Source organism: Lotus japonicus, chromosome 5, assembly GCF_012489685.1.
Source record: "Lotus japonicus ecotype B-129 chromosome 5, LjGifu_v1.2".
Taxonomy (NCBI): domain Eukaryota; kingdom Viridiplantae; phylum Streptophyta; class Magnoliopsida; order Fabales; family Fabaceae; genus Lotus; species Lotus japonicus.
In genome coordinates, this window is record NC_080045.1 from 67,554,179 (window position 1) to 67,569,262 (window position 15,084).

The following is a 15,084-nucleotide window of genomic DNA, read 5'->3' on the forward strand; positions in this document are numbered from 1 at the left end:
ACTCAATCGAGCGGATTTAACCATTATATGATTGATCGTTTATCTCATTCTTCATTTATAACCTTAAGCTTCTCTCTATGCACTCTAATACTTACTAACTTGAGCATCAATCTATCTTGCAGGTACCTCTCCCATTATATCAACGCTACACCATAATATCAAAAGATCCTTCAAGATCATGCACACCACATAACATCAAAAGTATCATCATTTAGCTAGAATTTTGGAAGAACAACATGTGTAGGCTTGAAATGCCAAATATATGTTTGAGTTTTAAATCAAAACATGCAAACCTTTTGTTTTTTGTCATCATAGCCCAATAAGCAATGGACAATAGAACTGGGCCATGAAAGCAGAGAAGGGAGGTGGCCCATAATAATAATTTTCTAATACTATAATTTTATCAACATTTGGCGCACACAACACTAATACACAGAAGAAGAAGAAGAAAATTAGAAAAAGAAGAAGAAGAAGAAGAAGCATCAAGCAGTGGAAATTTCAATTGGAAAAGAGAGAAATGGATGACTACACCAGAGAAATGATGGACCTGAAAACACTCGTGACTCGCACTCTTGAGAAGAAAGGCGTTCTCGCAAGGATTCGTGTACAAACAAACAAACAAACATTTATTTCATTTCCTTCTTTTTAGGGTTTTCTCTCTTTTTCCCCAATTGAAAACGCAGATCCATCAATTTCTCTTCGTTTTTGTTTTCTCAGGCTGAACTCAGAGCGAGTGTGTTTGAAGCCATTGAAGAGGAAGATCGGGTCGTCGAGAAGGAACAGGGTTTGCCTCCTGCTTTGCTCGGTAGCTGCAACGATCGAGCTAAACAGCTTCACGCTTCTCCTTCAGGTCCCTTTGTAACGAACAATTCTCCTTCATTCTAATTTTCTATCAATATTTTCATGCTCTAATTTTCTAATTAATTATCTTACTTTAACTGCATTTCTGTATCTATGTTCTAAGATTCCCATTGTTATATGCATCTAACCAAAATTGTAAATGAGCTTGAATTACGTGGGTTTGGTTATGGCTAGATATTGTTTTGTCCTCGATTTCTCGGATCTGGCCTGCGTTTCGGTTCATGTATTCTGCACTACCTACTTGCTAGTTATGGGGTTGAGATAATGACGTTGGCTTTATGTCTCTAGAGATGGTTATGTTTTGTAGCATGTTGGAAATCTTGTATTTCTATGAATTTTAATCTATCAAGCAACGCACGTCATTCTAAACTGTGTTTCCTTTTTGGGATTTACCCTGCAGGCAGACTCCTTACTGCACTGATTTGTGAATATCTTGACTGGGCACAGCTCAATCACACGTTGAAAGTTTATCTTCCAGAATGTAATTTGGTAATGGATCTGTTCATATTCTTCCGTAGTATTTATTTATTATCATGTTGTCTTTGGCTGAATATACTCTCTTTCAGGAAAAAGATTTTTGGAAGGCTGAGTTAAAAGAATTTAGCAGCAAAAATGGATACGATCTCAACAGAAACGGAGATAGTCCTGTACTTTTGGATGTGCTTGAAGGATTCTTGAAGTTTGAGGTTTTTCAATTAGTTGCACACATGATATCATTCTTTCTGCCTTTATTATGTTTCTTTTTTTTAGCTGAGATTTATTGATATGTTTTTGTGCTAAATTGTTCTTGTTTGGTGTTTTGGATTCTGATGTTTAGGAGTCTAGGATTGCATATGCCCCACTTTTATTTGGTTGTTAGATTGAACCTAGACAAAACCTTTTATTAAAATTTTATAGTTCTGGGGTCAAGCTAGCAAGCACTTGGCAGATTGAATGAAAGAACTTGTGAACTAGTCTCTTTGAACCTATGTTCTATGTTGCTTTTGGTGTGATAGCATCAGTTTGGATTTCTCGAAAGCCTATTACATTAGAGTTATGTAGGAATGCCACAGGGTCTTTAGGTTGATTTATTATGACTTCATGCTATGATTGGATGGTAGATTGGGATGGAATGAAACATAATGGAATAGATTGCAACCAAACAGAACAAAATGGAACGCTAACAAGTTCCATTGTTTGGGTATTTTGCAATAGAATGGAATAAAGTTTCCACTCCATCTCATGGGTAATGGACGGAATGGAGTGGGTTTTAAATTGTTCGTTCTTATATTACCCTTTCTTTGAAAACACTAATTTTTATTTATTATACCTTTATAAATTTCCCAAGTTATATTTTTAATATTATTATTTTCTCTCTGCATAATTAAGTAAAATTTTAATCTAATATGCAAACAGTAATCTTGTAATTATAATAATAAAGTAATAAATGATTCAATCCCATTTCCCTTAAATTGGAGGGAAAGAAAAATAGGGCAAGTGACAGAGTGAAGTGGAATAGATGTCACTGGTTCCATTCCATTTCATCCATCTTTTAACAATCTGAAGATTAGTATATAAACTCATTCCATTGCATTCCCTTCCCTTCCATTCCAACCCAACCCACCAATCCAAACATGCTCCTAAGAAATTTCGATGTGAAATATTGAAATTTGAAACTTGACAGTTCATAGTTTGAGATTAAGGAAGGGAAACTATTGATTGTAGATTTGTACTTGAGGTTGAGGAGACAGCGATGTTTAACTGGCTAGAGTCTGGCTTGATATTTTTCACAATTGTTAAAAAGGACATTGAAATTTTATAGCACACATTGCATGAAAAAAGGCTGCCTGGATTGAATGACCTATAGGCTATTATAGCCTGATTTTGTGGTAATTTTAAAGAACCTTGGTTGTTACTGTGGTTGCGTGGATGCACCCACATGACTATCTCTACAAGATAATGTGCAGAAAGAGAAATGAAGAAATCGGATGTTTGCTTAGAACTGTACAGGTAGTTGTTACTTTTTGTTGATGAAAATGTGTTGGAGAAATTGTCATCTGTCATGGGCAATGTAATAAATTAATGATTTCAGACTTTTGGTAGACTATTTCTTATGTAAAGCTTTGTTATTATATTAGAACTTCTGGAAACATATACGGACTACTGATTAATCTTATGGTGAATATGCTTTTGTAGAACTTATCACAAGCAAGAGCTAGTGGTAGGAGATTTACCACTTCAGAAGCAGAGCCTTTGCCAAATTCGGAATCACGGACCGTGCGAAGGCATTCTTCATCGTCTGTTGCTGGTGGCTTACCTCCACTAGGAAGGTGCATAGCTGACCTCATTTCTCTTCATTCTACAAGTTGATCTAACTAACATTACCTTACTCTTGTTCTCTTTACTTGTTTCCTACAACATTCTGTTCAATTCTCAGTAGAATTTTTTTAAGTGACAACAATTGTTTTTTTTTGTAGGGCTGTTCCTTCATCTCAGGCATCTGGTGGGTGTTTCCTGTAATTAACTTTTACCTTAACTTTTTTTGAGTGCTGGAAAATTCCTTTTATTTACACTCTAGCATTCAGATAGAAGAGGAGGATCCTCCACGTCTTCATACAGGAAGGATGAGTACAATTGGCGATATGACAGTGATGAGCTTCCTGATGATGTAATTCAAGCTTCAACTGCTTTGGAAAATCTTCAGTTGGACAGAAAAGCTCGGAATCTAACATCATCTTGGCGGTTCGTTTTGATACCATTCTGATGTTCCTTTGTGACTACGCACAAACCATTCATAATCTCAATGGTTGGTTCTGATAGAATTTCTACTATAGTAATTTTTTATTTACAATTCTTTGCTGTTGCAGACATGCTGGTGATGGAATCAATGAGGATGATGGCAGGGCTGATCTTGCGTAGGGACAGATTTGCTTGCATAATCAGTCTTCCGTTGTATTTTATTGTGTATTCTGAATTTTTCTGCTTTTGGTGATGATTGAATGAGCCATATTTTATGTAAGATCGTTTAATAGTGATATGATTTAGTGTTTTCTATAAGCTTATTTCTCTAATGTTTTCGTTTGGCTAATATTTGAGAATTTTATCTTGAGTGTGTCGATAATGTCAACACGTGTTTGCAAAATTAATAAGTGCCTTATAATTTCCAGCATCTAGTGAAAGCTTGAATTCAAGTTTCAAGGCCTCCTTTTTAGGTTCGTGATCGTGGGTTCTATTGTATTGCTTTGACAGTACTACTGCAACTATATCTCGGTGTTGCAACTATATCTCGGTGTTATTATGAGTCATCAATAGATCCTTCGGCGTTATAATGTGTCCTGATTTTGCTTTCAGAGGATTTTTTTTATTTGTTCCATTGTGCCTACTCATTTAATATTTCTCTCTTCGATAGAGGGTAATCAGATTTGAGATAGATTAACATGCCCTTAAATGCTGTTGTTTTATGGAGTTCTATCTCAATCTATATAGCAATTACAAGATGTTGTGTTCCGTATGTTTCCATACAAGTAACATTTAACTAAAAAGAAGTTAGCTAAGATTAATTAATAGTCTTAATTTTTTTTAAGACAAATGTTACTCTTCGTTAGAAAATTTTAAATAAATTCATAGCTAAGTGGTAGAGAATTGAATATGAAGCATAAAATACTAAGGGTGAATTTGAAAAAATTAGTTAAATAGACATTTTAAAGTTAGGATTAAAGGTCATCTAAAAAAAGTTAGGATTAAATGTAGTATAAAAAAAACTTTAAATGTTAGAATATACTACCTTATTGTAGGCTGTTTTTTTTAGGAATGAACTTAATATTTTTGGAAGTCTCACCTTACCTTGCCTAATAGCATGTTTAAAGACATGTTATACTACGACATTTACTAAGCTGACAAGGTTTTCAAAGTGGTTAAGTCTGACATTCTTAATTAAAAAAACTAATAAAAAACATTTTTTTTGAAATGAACTTTTAAAAAAAACCTTAAACCTTGCCTATTTATTAATTTAGTCTAGCCCGGTCTAAAATTTAGTCTAACCCGGTCTAAATCTGATGTTCGTAGGCCCTTATTGGCAACATTAACATGATGTACTTCCATCCCTATAAAAGAATATTAAAAGGAATATAGCATCTCTAATTTTCTAAAGGAGATTATTCCAATTGAGATGAGCATTGAAGTAGCAATCAAAAGTATTAGGGCAAACGAAACAGTGAGGAGTGGAGGATTAGAATAAAGGAAGTGTTCTCAATTTCATAAAGTCTTAACAGTGAGGTATGTTGATGATTCTTATTTTCGTCCTCTGGTAAATTATTAGTAATCAGTAAAGTCTTTCATCATAGTTCAGGATTTCAACTCAACTTGTAAATAAACTTTTACATTGACGTCAGAAAAAACAAAAAACTTGTACATATTCATTCATTATTCATGTCATAAATCTTAACGTTGAGACTAGTTTTTTGTCTTGACTCATGGAGTCAAGAGAAGAGTCCAAGATTGTTAAAAATAGGAAACAACATAGGAGAGTGAGATCCTGTGTTGGTTACATGGTCCGAATAGAATGGAGTTTCAATTTCAATGTTCTATTTTAAGGAGAAAGGAATGATGAGGAAACGTTGCCTAAAATGGTGGTTAGTTGGAAGTCAAAGTCAAAATCCCACCAAGGCAAATAAAAATTTAGTAAACCAAAACTGCCAACCAACCCCAAAAGCCAAAAGCCCTTTGGAAATTCCCCCACCACCAAGTCCAAACTAAACCGAGTCATTTTTTTTTGTTGTGATTCCTTTTTATGGATTGTTGATACAAAGGGTTAAGGAAAAAGGGAAATTTATACCAATTTCCCCCAAAAGCCCTGTCACCTTCCAAATCTACAGATCAAGGCTTCAACTTTCTGACACCCTTTTCCATCTTCAAACCTTAATCAACATCATCAATACGAGGATAATAATAGTGGGTTTTTAATGCACCAGGAGTTATCAAAGTGCTAAATTTCCCAGCATATCTATCTAAGGTAAGATGGAAATATCTCTTCAAGTTGTATATGGTTTCAACATGTCCCATTGATTGAGCAATTTCAAGAGCTGCCCTTCTGTCATTAAATGTTGTTAAGCCACTTGCTTATTGCATAATGTTTGATGAAACCTGCATTTTTAATGATTTGATAGATAACCTTTGATGGTATTTGATGAAACCTGCATTTTGTAATGATTTGATACATAAAACTTTGATGGGGTCTCTATTGATTTTGATCTCAAATCCTCATGCAGGTTTGGGACATTGCCAATTACGTCTTTTGCCAATTACGTCTTTGATGTTCACATATTATGGTGTCAGTATTCCTTAGTAGGCATTTGATTTTTGGAATTTGTGACTTGGGCTCGGTTACGTAGATGGTGTAGATAGGAAGCTAGGCATTTTTATATTGTAATTGACTTTTATTTTGATGAATTATTTGTTGCTCAGTTGTGTGGGTAAGACTATGTAAGACATGGTATCAGCTACAATTAGGCGAATTGTTTCACCCTGTTGGAGACCATTTGATGATGATAGTGGAAGTTCTAGTAGGAACGGGGATGCAAGTGGACGTTTTGATGGTTTGTTGTGGTATAAAGATTCAGGAAGACACGCGAGTGGTGAATTCTCAATGGCGGTTGTTCAAGCAAACAATTTGTTGGAGGATCACAGCCAACTTGAATCAGGTCCCATGAGCTCACATGTAGGAAGTCCTCAAGGAACTTTTGTTGGTGTATATGATGGGCATGGAGGTCCAGAAGCCTCTCGGTTTATCAATGACCGTCTATATAAAAATATCAAGAGTAAGTTGTTATTCTTTCTTCACCCTGCAACATGCATAGTTTTGCTATTGGGTTTTCTTTTCACACTTCAAGGGCAGAATTATTGTTTAAGCAGATAGATTGCTCTTTGTTCTCATCATCATAATTTTATCACAATTTTGAATTCGTGTTGTTTTACAGAAATGTCTTCCTTAAATTAGAGTTTTTTCCCTTTTTTCCCACTAGTAAGGATCATGTCCCACTTAAAAAAGATCATAGTTAGTGGATTTATTGAAATTTAGATTTTTGATATCATTCAATCACTATAACTGACCAGTTAATGGGATAAGGTTTGGGGTAGTATTTGGTTGATGGAATGATAATAACCTTGTAAAACAATTAATTGGATCTTTTGATTCTTTACTTCGCAGTTCGCATCTTTCTGAAAGCACATTTTTTATGGTATGCTTGTTATTGTCTATTGCTCAAGATATTTATGGTATTTGAAATTTTTAATCTTTTGATTCTTTTTTCTTAATGCAGAATTCACTTCAGAAAATCAGGGAATGTCATCTGATGTTATCAATAAAGCATTCATGGCAACAGAAGAAGAATTTCTTTCTCTGGTAAAGAAGCAGTGGCTACTCAAGCCACAGTTAGCATCGGTTGGATCTTGCTGTTTGGTAGGCATAATATATAGTGGGGAGCTCTATGTTGCAAATTCAGGAGATTCTCGTGCAGTTTTAGGTAGAATGGATGAGGCTACAAAAGAGATTAAAGCAGTTCAATTATCCTATGAGCACAATGCTAGCTTTGAATCTGTCAGAGACGAGTTACGCTCATTGCACCCTCATGATCCGCAGATTGTTGTGATGAAACACAAGGTCTGGCGTGTGAAGGGTCTGATTCAGGTGATTTTTAGAACCTTCATCTCAAGTTTCATATTCTCTGTTCATGTAAGACACAAATCCCAGAGGATTTGGGTTCCATGCAGTCACGGCTCATACATTCACGTAGTCAAGGAATCTAAACCGTACAATTAAGAATGGTCAGCTCATTATTTCATCAAGATCGGACGACAGAGATAAGCTTAAAATTTGAGTTGTCCGTTTTTTGATTGAACAAGTCAGATTCCTTGTTGTGTGAATTTAGAAATTCCCTGAACTCAGGGAAATGTCATAGGATATAGTTATATGAATAATACTCATGAATATGTTAGTAGTTTGAATGAGTGTATGATGATTGTGGCTCTAGAGTTATTATTGGCCTAGTTTCTTTATTCCCCCCCCCCCCCCCCCTCTCTCTCTTTCTTTGATTGTATTTGTGTTACTAAAGCTTTCTTTGAAAATTCCCTGCAAGTACATTGAAAGGAACTTTAGTGTTGCATGTTTGCTCCCAGGAAACTTTTATAGGAACTAACTTGTGATTTACTTGTAAATCTTATTATATATGTTCTTCTATGCAAAGAAAATTAAGGGCACAGCCAGGTTGATGAAGCTGAAAAGTTTTATTGACCAGATTGTTCATTTGCATTGTAGGTTTCAAGATCCCTTGGTGACGCCTATCTAAAGAAGGCGGAGTTTAACAAAGAACCACTACTGTCAAAATTTCGACTCCCAGAACCGTTTGAACAGCCAATCCTTAAGGCTGAACCAACAGTCCTAGTGCATAAACTCCATCCTCAAGATCAATTTCTTATATTTGCATCCGATGGATTATGGGAGCACATGAGCAATCAAGAAGCAGTTGATCTTGTCCAGAGCTGTCCACGTAATGTAGGATTCTATTTCAGATGAGCTTGTTTTGCATTTCTGTCAGCTCTCATGTTATTTCTGCATCTACAAAAACCTCTTCTAATATATTTTTAATGTTCATTTAGTGCATGTTTGATTATCTGTTAGCATGTGTTTGTATGCTAATATCCGTTTGCACAGGTGCCAACATATATCCAAACATAGTATTAGAGTGTTTTTACTGAAGAATTTTTTTGTTGGATTGGCTTTGAAAGTTAATTTTACTACTTTTCCATTGAATGGAAAGGATATACAAACATGCACTAGAACATTGTATCAATTTTACATGGTTGATCTAGGGGGTCTGGATCTTCTACGGTGAAATCATCACTGGTGAAAGATCTTCCAATTTTTTTTTTAATTTTTCTGAACATATTTTGGACGGTCGATATCATGTTATTGGAGAGGATATAGCTCACTGATCTAAGTGTAATTATTTGTATGAACCCCTTTTGGAACATATGATTCTGATTACTGTGTACACGTGCAGGGAGTAGCCAAGAAACTTGTCAAAGCTGCAATTTGTGAAGCTGCGAAGAAAAGAGAAATGAGATACTCAGACTTGCAAAAGATTGAACGTGGGGTGAGGAGACATTTCCATGATGACATCACGGTTATAGTTTTGTATCTCGATTCACATCTAATTAGCCATTGTAATTCACGTTGTCCCACCATTTCTATCAAAGGAGGTGGTGATTTTGGTTTGAATACTTAGTGCATATTTGGAAATTCTTGTACAATTGATTCTAAAGGAAAAATTAATTCTGGCAGAAGCTTCTGTAAGTAGCTTATGAGTGTCAGAATTAATTTTGAGGAAAGAAAAGTTGATACAAACATGTTATTAGTTGGAATGGAGAGAATTTTTCCACTTGAACCCACACCCACCATCACTTTAATTTATCATCTAAATGTAAATTTCCTCCCCCTCATAGTCCCTTATCTGGGATAATAGTTTTAAGAATGAATTTCCTCTCTTTTACACTTATATTCTTTACCTTTTCCACCAAACTTTTTACGTACCTTGTTTGGTTCTTTCATCAATTCTTCTCAGCATGAATTCCAAAGAAGACATTACACTTGAGGCAGGGCCTAACTGAATAACAGATGTGTGAGGTTTTTCAATGTTCTTTGACAAACTTCTATACATTACTCAATAACAATTTAACACAACACAACTTAATTTTGTCACCAGTGTTCAAAAACTAAATTCCGACCAAGACTTGCATAAGTTTTATTCAAATCACCTTGGCTACCTGATTGTGAAGCTCTGTAATAGAAGTTAGTATTTCAAATTGTCATTAATGTGGTTGATAAAATTGGATAGAAAGACTAACATAAGAAATTTAGGGTAAAAAAAATCATGCACACTCTTTCCACCCCCGACTTATAGAAGGATAGGAATAAAGAAAAACAGATAAAAGTATGGCATCTAATGAATAATGTGGTAGGAAAAAGAAGAAAGAGATAGAAAAGAGAAAGTGGTTGAAAATATGATTGAAGAAAAAAGTGAGAGTAAATATATATATAAAATTTATGGGAACTATAGGAATAAGTTGCACAAATGTGAAAGTAGAATGAGGGTCGTAGAATGAGCAAGTGATTTATGAAATTATCATACAATTTATTGTGACAAGTACATTTAGGTAATGGTGGAATTTTGAGTAAATGTTTGAACAAACGTATTCTAAGTGAACAAAATTATTGGTAAATTGTTAGATGATGAACTTTCACTAATTATATTTAAAACATAAATAAAACGATGGAATTATATAGATTAATTTTTAATAGTTTGCATTTGAAAAAAAAAATATTATTGCATGGAAATAAATAGATTCTTTACTTGAAAAATTTATGTAGATTAAATATAATTCACCAAAAATAATTAAAGGAATAAAAAGCTAAAAAAAAAAGATTATTTACCTGTTGAAGACTAATCCAATTGAAGAGTAACGTGAGGCAGAGCGAACCCAACTTGTCAAGAGAGTGAAGATGAGCTCAGCTGCATCGATGAATCATGGTGTGTTTTCACTCTCAGGACGAAGTTCAATGCCAGGTTCTCTTCCTTTCGGTGAAAACAATGCCATCAAATTCTCAACCACCCATTTCCATTTGGAATATTCACTTCATAAGCTTCAGCTTCGGTCCTTCAATGCTAAAAGAAAAATGTGCAGGGTTCCCAAACTAATAGCTATGGCAACTGGGTACGTTTCGTTTATTTGCTTGTTTGCTCAGACAAAACCAAATAACTTTCCAAACAATCACTGAATTTTTATGGCTTTTTCTTTCTTAACTTGTTTTGCTATCTTTCTGTTATGAAGGGTGGAAGAAGTTCTGCCTCCACCACTTACTTCTACTTCAGTTCCACCTTCATTGTTTGATGGAACAGCGAGGTAAGTTAATTTTCTTAATAGGAAAGGATTGGAAGTTTTATTTGGTATTTATGTTTGGAAGCTTTGGTTTGTTCTTGTTTATTCACTCTATTTGTTTGTTTCATTTTACTTATAGATATGAATCTGATAATGGAAACTCTTCCTTTTTTGGTTTATGGTGACATGTGGTTGAAGGTTGTATATCTCTTACCAATGCCCCTATGCTCAGCGTGTATGGATCACCCGTAACTGTAAGGTTATTAAAAAAACACACCGTGACCTTGTCCTATCTTATTCTTGGAAAAACACACCCGCAAACGTGATTTTACACATCTTAATATATTAATGGAAAAACTATAATTTGTCACGTTGAATTTAACGTGGATTGAAGAAGCAAGATTTTGACATGTTAAGTTTAATGTGGATCCACGTTAAATTCAATGGAATTTGTGTGTGTCTTGTGTTAGGATTTAACTGTTTGGCACTCTGGATTGGCCAGGTTAGCTTGAGAAACAATTGGATACCTTACCAAGAATGTGTTTGGATGTATATCTACTACTAGTTCCAAGTTTACAAAGAGTTAGAGTTGATTCCTTACAACCATAATCAATTTTTGAAAACAATCATGGCTTAAAAGCAACTTTGGTCCCCCACGATTACCTTTTGCGTGCTAGTAGTCCCCCACAAAATTTAATTGCACTTTAGAACCCTGACTATTAGCTCCGTTAGCAACTTTAGTTTTCCATCTAAAATCCGTCAAAAATCTAACGATTCTCTCTCCTGTGGCACCTGACTAATGACGTGGCTGACAAATTGGAGAGAGAAAGGGCCACTCAAGTCATCACGTGCAAGTCACGTGACTCCATCACCTGCCTTCACCCTAAATTGAACCCTAGGGGCCAAAATTGCCCCAATCTGAAAAAAGAAGCAGTGTTCATTCTCCATTGACGGAGGCAACGAGGTTTCAAGGCGATCCCTGCGAGAAGCACGACGACAATTGAAATGGCAAGGAAGAGGACTCCAAAGAAGAGAACCTCGAAGAAGGATAACCCAACGAAGTTGCAGAACGATAATGGTAGTGGTCTCAGCGAAAATCGAAGTCAACCGGAACCGGAGGTGGTCCCTGAGAGAAGCACGACGGTGTTCCTTGAGAGAAGCACAACGGTGGTCCCTCAGAGGAGCACAGCTAATCTTTTTGCTTTATGGGACACTCTTCCTACAAACCATGTGGCTATGTAAGTATTTTATTCCCCTCTCTGACCTCAATGTCGTTGAATCTGTGGTTGTTGTGCACTTTCATTATAGATTATTACTTTTTTTTGTCATGTTGTGATGTTGGTTGTTGTGAATATTGTCTATTGCTTTCTTTGGTTTCAGACCTACTGTGCCTCATAAGCCTGATATTAATGTATTCCATGGGGGCAAAATGACCTTTAACCCAACCGACCCATATGTGAACGGGGATTGTAAGGTACTCCAAGACTGGGATATGGATGAGATTTCATCAATTGAGTTGGGTAACCTTGTGAAGAATTTGGGGTATCCCAACTTTAAAGGGTTGTGGTATAAGCACCCTACTATTGTTGGGTCAAGTGGGATGAGACCACTCAATTGTGATGCTGACATTAGGTGCTTCTTGGAAGATGTGAAAGGACAAACTAAAGTGGACATATTTGTTGACCACATTGAAACTGTACAAAGCAACAAGGTTGTCATTGATGAAGTGGTTGTAGAGCCTGAAGTGGAAATTGTGAGGGAGGAGAGTGTGGTAGAGCCTGAGAGTGAAGTTGTGACTGGAAACCAGAAAAATAAAGTTACAAAGGAAGTTGAGAGAAGAGGATCTGGAAGAGTTGAAAATGAAGAGTCTGAACCAGAAAAATAAAGTTACAAAGGAAGTTACAAAGGAACATTTTGCTACTTGTCGATGAATTGCAGAGGTCGAAAATGGCTTCTCCCCCCTTTTCTAGGGTTCCGGAATACAAGATGACCGTTGGGGAAGAAAGCAGGTGATGGAGTCACGTGACTTGCACGTGATGACTTGAGTGGCCCTTTCTCTCTCCAATTTGTCAGCCACGTCATTAGTCAGGTGCCACAGGAGAGAGAATCGTTAGACTTTTGACGGATTTTAGATGGAAAACTAAAGTTGCTAACGGAGCTAATAGTCAGGGTTCTAAAGTGTAATTAAATTTTGTGGGGGACTACTAGCACGCAAAAGGTAATCGTGGGGGACCAAGGTTGCTTTTAAGCCAACAATCAATTGTGGGATGTCACAAATCCTAGCTTTCACGTTGGATATAATCAATTGTGGGATGTCACAACTGGATTTGAGAAAATTATCATGTAAAAATCACTTTTGTCATTAACATGTTCAAACCTAAATAACTTCACTTTAACTCATTTTTACCATAATTTATTCTATCACCAATCAACTTTGAAAATGTTAACCCAAACATGCTCTAATTACATTGGCATGTGGTTTTCATACTTTATTCGATAATCACAGTTGTTTCTTTTTGTTTTTTGGTTGCAGGGATTGCAGAACCAGATAGAATTGGTTCCTATTGATCTACAAGATAGGCCTTCCTGGTATAAGGAGAAAGTCTACCCACCTAACAAGGTCATATGATATACTTATCCTTTGCGCCAAAACCAAGCCATTTATTTATCGTGAAAAACCTCTAGTGTACCACGTTCTGAATAGTAATGTTTCGATATAATATTTCCAAATCCAGGTTCCATCCCTTGAACACAATAATGAAGTCAGAGGAGAGAGTCTCGATCTCATTAAATATATTGATACTCACTTTGAAGGGCCCTCCCTTTTCCCAAGTGTAAGATGTGATTTGTTTTTCTTTACTTTTGATAATTATTTCAGGAGCAAATTTTAGACTAAAAGTTAACTGTTTAATAAATAACTCAGGGACCTGATGATGAGGAGTTTGCTGAAGAATTGATATCTTATGCTGGTACATTTTACAAGACAGTTATATCTTCATTTAAAGAAGATGTGACTGAAGCTGGTAAGATTAAGATGAACTTGCTTTCTTGATGTTGTTTTATATATAGTGGTATAGAGTGTGTTTGTATTGGTCGTGGCACACAATTCAAATTCAAAGCACGATAATTCAGTAGCTTCTGCTCCCAGAAGCTAGCTTCTTCTGCTTCTGCTTAGAAGTGATTATGGCTTTTGAAACAAACATATTAAAAGGTATCTAAGAGAAATGTTAAATACTAAGAAAGAGAGTGACACTGAGATCCATTGATGAAAGAATGAATGGTAAGATATGTGAGCTCTTTGTTAAAGATTTTATGTTTATGTAACATCACTCAGCACCTTACATTACTTTAGGGACCGCATTTGATTACCTCGAAACTGTTCTCTCCAAATATGATCAGGGGCCTTTCTTCCTTGGCCAATTCAGTCTTGTGAGTATGCTTATCTTCCTTTATAGCAAAGACAATGCACAGTGTACTCTTGTCCATCTTCACAATGATTTGAACTGTTCAAAATTTTCTGTAAATTTCAGGTGGATATAGCATATGCTCCTTTCATTGAAAGATTTCAATTATTTTTAATGGAAGTGAAAAATTATGATATTAAAAGCGGAAGGCCTAAACTGGCAGCGTGGATTGATGTAGGTCATAGAATAACAATCTTCTCTATTTACTCATGCATGTATCTCTACATGTGCCTATGATGTTACAAGTTCAGCATGGCCTGCATAATTTGTTTTCTAAGCTGCATTCAAGAATTGAAGTTATATTATTGCTACAGGGAATGAATAACATTGATGGCTACAAAGTAACTCGTTCTGATCCGAAGGAGCTGGTTGAAAGCTACAAGAAGCGCTTCCTGGTACCATAAGACTGGACTTTACTAAACACCTACTTCATTTAAATTCACAATTGCTGTGTTTTTATTGATCAGTTCTTATCTATAGGGCAATCCATGAGTCTAAAATTTGGCATCACAGCTCGAACAAAGAGTGCCACGATTTGATCAGAAACAGAAAGCCAGTGTCAATTCCACTATCTTCACAGAACGGGGTTCCTTTCCACCTCTAGATAATCATCCAGCTAATGCGAGATAATAAACCACTGATGCAGATAGGTGAAGATGTCATTGTGACTTGCATGGCCATTATTCATTATCTTGAACCTAATTTTATAATAGAGCCAAGTACATTGTTAATGTTTTTGTAATAGTACTGAAGTCCATCAAATAAGTGTATTTTATTTGAGTTAATGCAAGCGCATCACATCTCAAGATACCGGCATAGAAGAAATTGCTATGTTGAGTTCAACAAG

General features: G+C 35.7%; 3 protein-coding genes across 8 annotated transcripts; all 3 read left to right on the plus strand.

Moving 5' to 3' along the window:
• The first annotated feature begins 417 nt into the window (after nt 1–417).
• Nucleotides 418–3,897, plus strand: LOC130720151 (protein TONNEAU 1a-like). The gene is made up of 8 exons (XM_057570765.1): nt 418–604; nt 718–850; nt 1,262–1,350; nt 1,428–1,547; nt 3,037–3,170; nt 3,318–3,343; nt 3,426–3,582; nt 3,708–3,897. The coding sequence occupies exons 1-8, from the start codon at nt 518–520 to the stop codon at nt 3,757–3,759; spliced, it is 798 nt and encodes a 265-aa protein (XP_057426748.1). The 5' UTR covers nt 418–517; the 3' UTR covers nt 3,760–3,897.
• A 1,574-nt stretch (nt 3,898–5,471) lies between these two features.
• On the plus strand, nt 5,472–9,281 carry LOC130720199 (probable protein phosphatase 2C 38). 3 transcript variants are annotated; one of them, XM_057570820.1, is made up of 6 exons: nt 5,472–5,851; nt 6,108–6,169; nt 6,304–6,656; nt 7,158–7,525; nt 8,153–8,389; nt 8,898–9,281. In XM_057570820.1, the coding sequence occupies exons 3-6, from the start codon at nt 6,329–6,331 to the stop codon at nt 9,120–9,122; spliced, it is 1,158 nt and encodes a 385-aa protein (XP_057426803.1). In that variant the 5' UTR covers nt 5,472–5,851; nt 6,108–6,169; nt 6,304–6,328; the 3' UTR covers nt 9,123–9,281. The 3 variants fall into 3 exon arrangements, with proteins under 3 accessions (XP_057426803.1, XP_057426801.1, XP_057426802.1); XM_057570818.1 differs by having other exon boundaries at nt 5,473–5,851; nt 6,108–6,656; XM_057570819.1 differs by lacking the exon at nt 6,108–6,169 and having other exon boundaries at nt 5,473–5,851.
• Nucleotides 9,282–10,329: 1,048 nt separating this feature from the next.
• Nucleotides 10,330–15,022, plus strand: LOC130716805 (protein IN2-1 homolog B-like). 4 transcript variants are annotated; one of them, XM_057566809.1, is made up of 10 exons: nt 10,330–10,608; nt 10,726–10,797; nt 10,972–11,032; nt 13,307–13,393; nt 13,509–13,607; nt 13,697–13,796; nt 14,108–14,202; nt 14,304–14,411; nt 14,552–14,632; nt 14,718–15,022. In XM_057566809.1, exons 1-10 carry the CDS (start codon nt 10,397–10,399, stop codon nt 14,727–14,729), a joined length of 927 nt encoding a protein of 308 aa, XP_057422792.1. In that variant the 5' UTR covers nt 10,330–10,396; the 3' UTR covers nt 14,730–15,022. The 4 variants fall into 4 exon arrangements, 2 of the variants coding, with proteins under 2 accessions (XP_057422792.1, XP_057422793.1); XM_057566810.1 differs by having other exon boundaries at nt 10,331–10,608; nt 14,126–14,202; XR_009012173.1 differs by lacking the exons at nt 13,697–13,796; nt 14,108–14,202; nt 14,304–14,411; nt 14,552–14,632; nt 14,718–15,022 and adding an exon at nt 12,154–12,991 and having other exon boundaries at nt 10,553–10,608; nt 10,913–12,011; nt 13,509–13,560.
• The last annotated feature ends 62 nt before the right edge of the window (nt 15,023–15,084 follow it).

Coding starts and splice junctions, on each gene's coding strand:
- LOC130720199 (XM_057570820.1), top strand. CDS start 6,329: ATGGTATCAGCTACAATTAGGCGAATTGTTTCACCCTGTTGGAGACCA. Junction 7,526..8,152: donor GTGTGAAGGGTCTGATTCAG/GTGATTTTTAGA, acceptor TTTGCATTGTAG/GTTTCAAGATCCCTTGGTGA. Junction 8,390..8,897: donor TCCAGAGCTGTCCACGTAAT/GTAGGATTCTAT, acceptor GTACACGTGCAG/GGAGTAGCCAAGAAACTTGT.
- LOC130720151 (XM_057570765.1), top strand. CDS start 518: ATGGATGACTACACCAGAGAAATGATGGACCTGAAAACACTCGTGACT. Junction 605..717: donor GCGTTCTCGCAAGGATTCGT/GTACAAACAAAC, acceptor TTGTTTTCTCAG/GCTGAACTCAGAGCGAGTGT. Junction 3,583..3,707: donor AATCTAACATCATCTTGGCG/GTTCGTTTTGAT, acceptor TTGCTGTTGCAG/ACATGCTGGTGATGGAATCA.
- LOC130716805 (XM_057566809.1), top strand. CDS start 10,397: ATGAGCTCAGCTGCATCGATGAATCATGGTGTGTTTTCACTCTCAGGA. Junction 14,203..14,303: donor TCCTTGGCCAATTCAGTCTT/GTGAGTATGCTT, acceptor TGTAAATTTCAG/GTGGATATAGCATATGCTCC. Junction 14,412..14,551: donor AACTGGCAGCGTGGATTGAT/GTAGGTCATAGA, acceptor TTATTGCTACAG/GGAATGAATAACATTGATGG.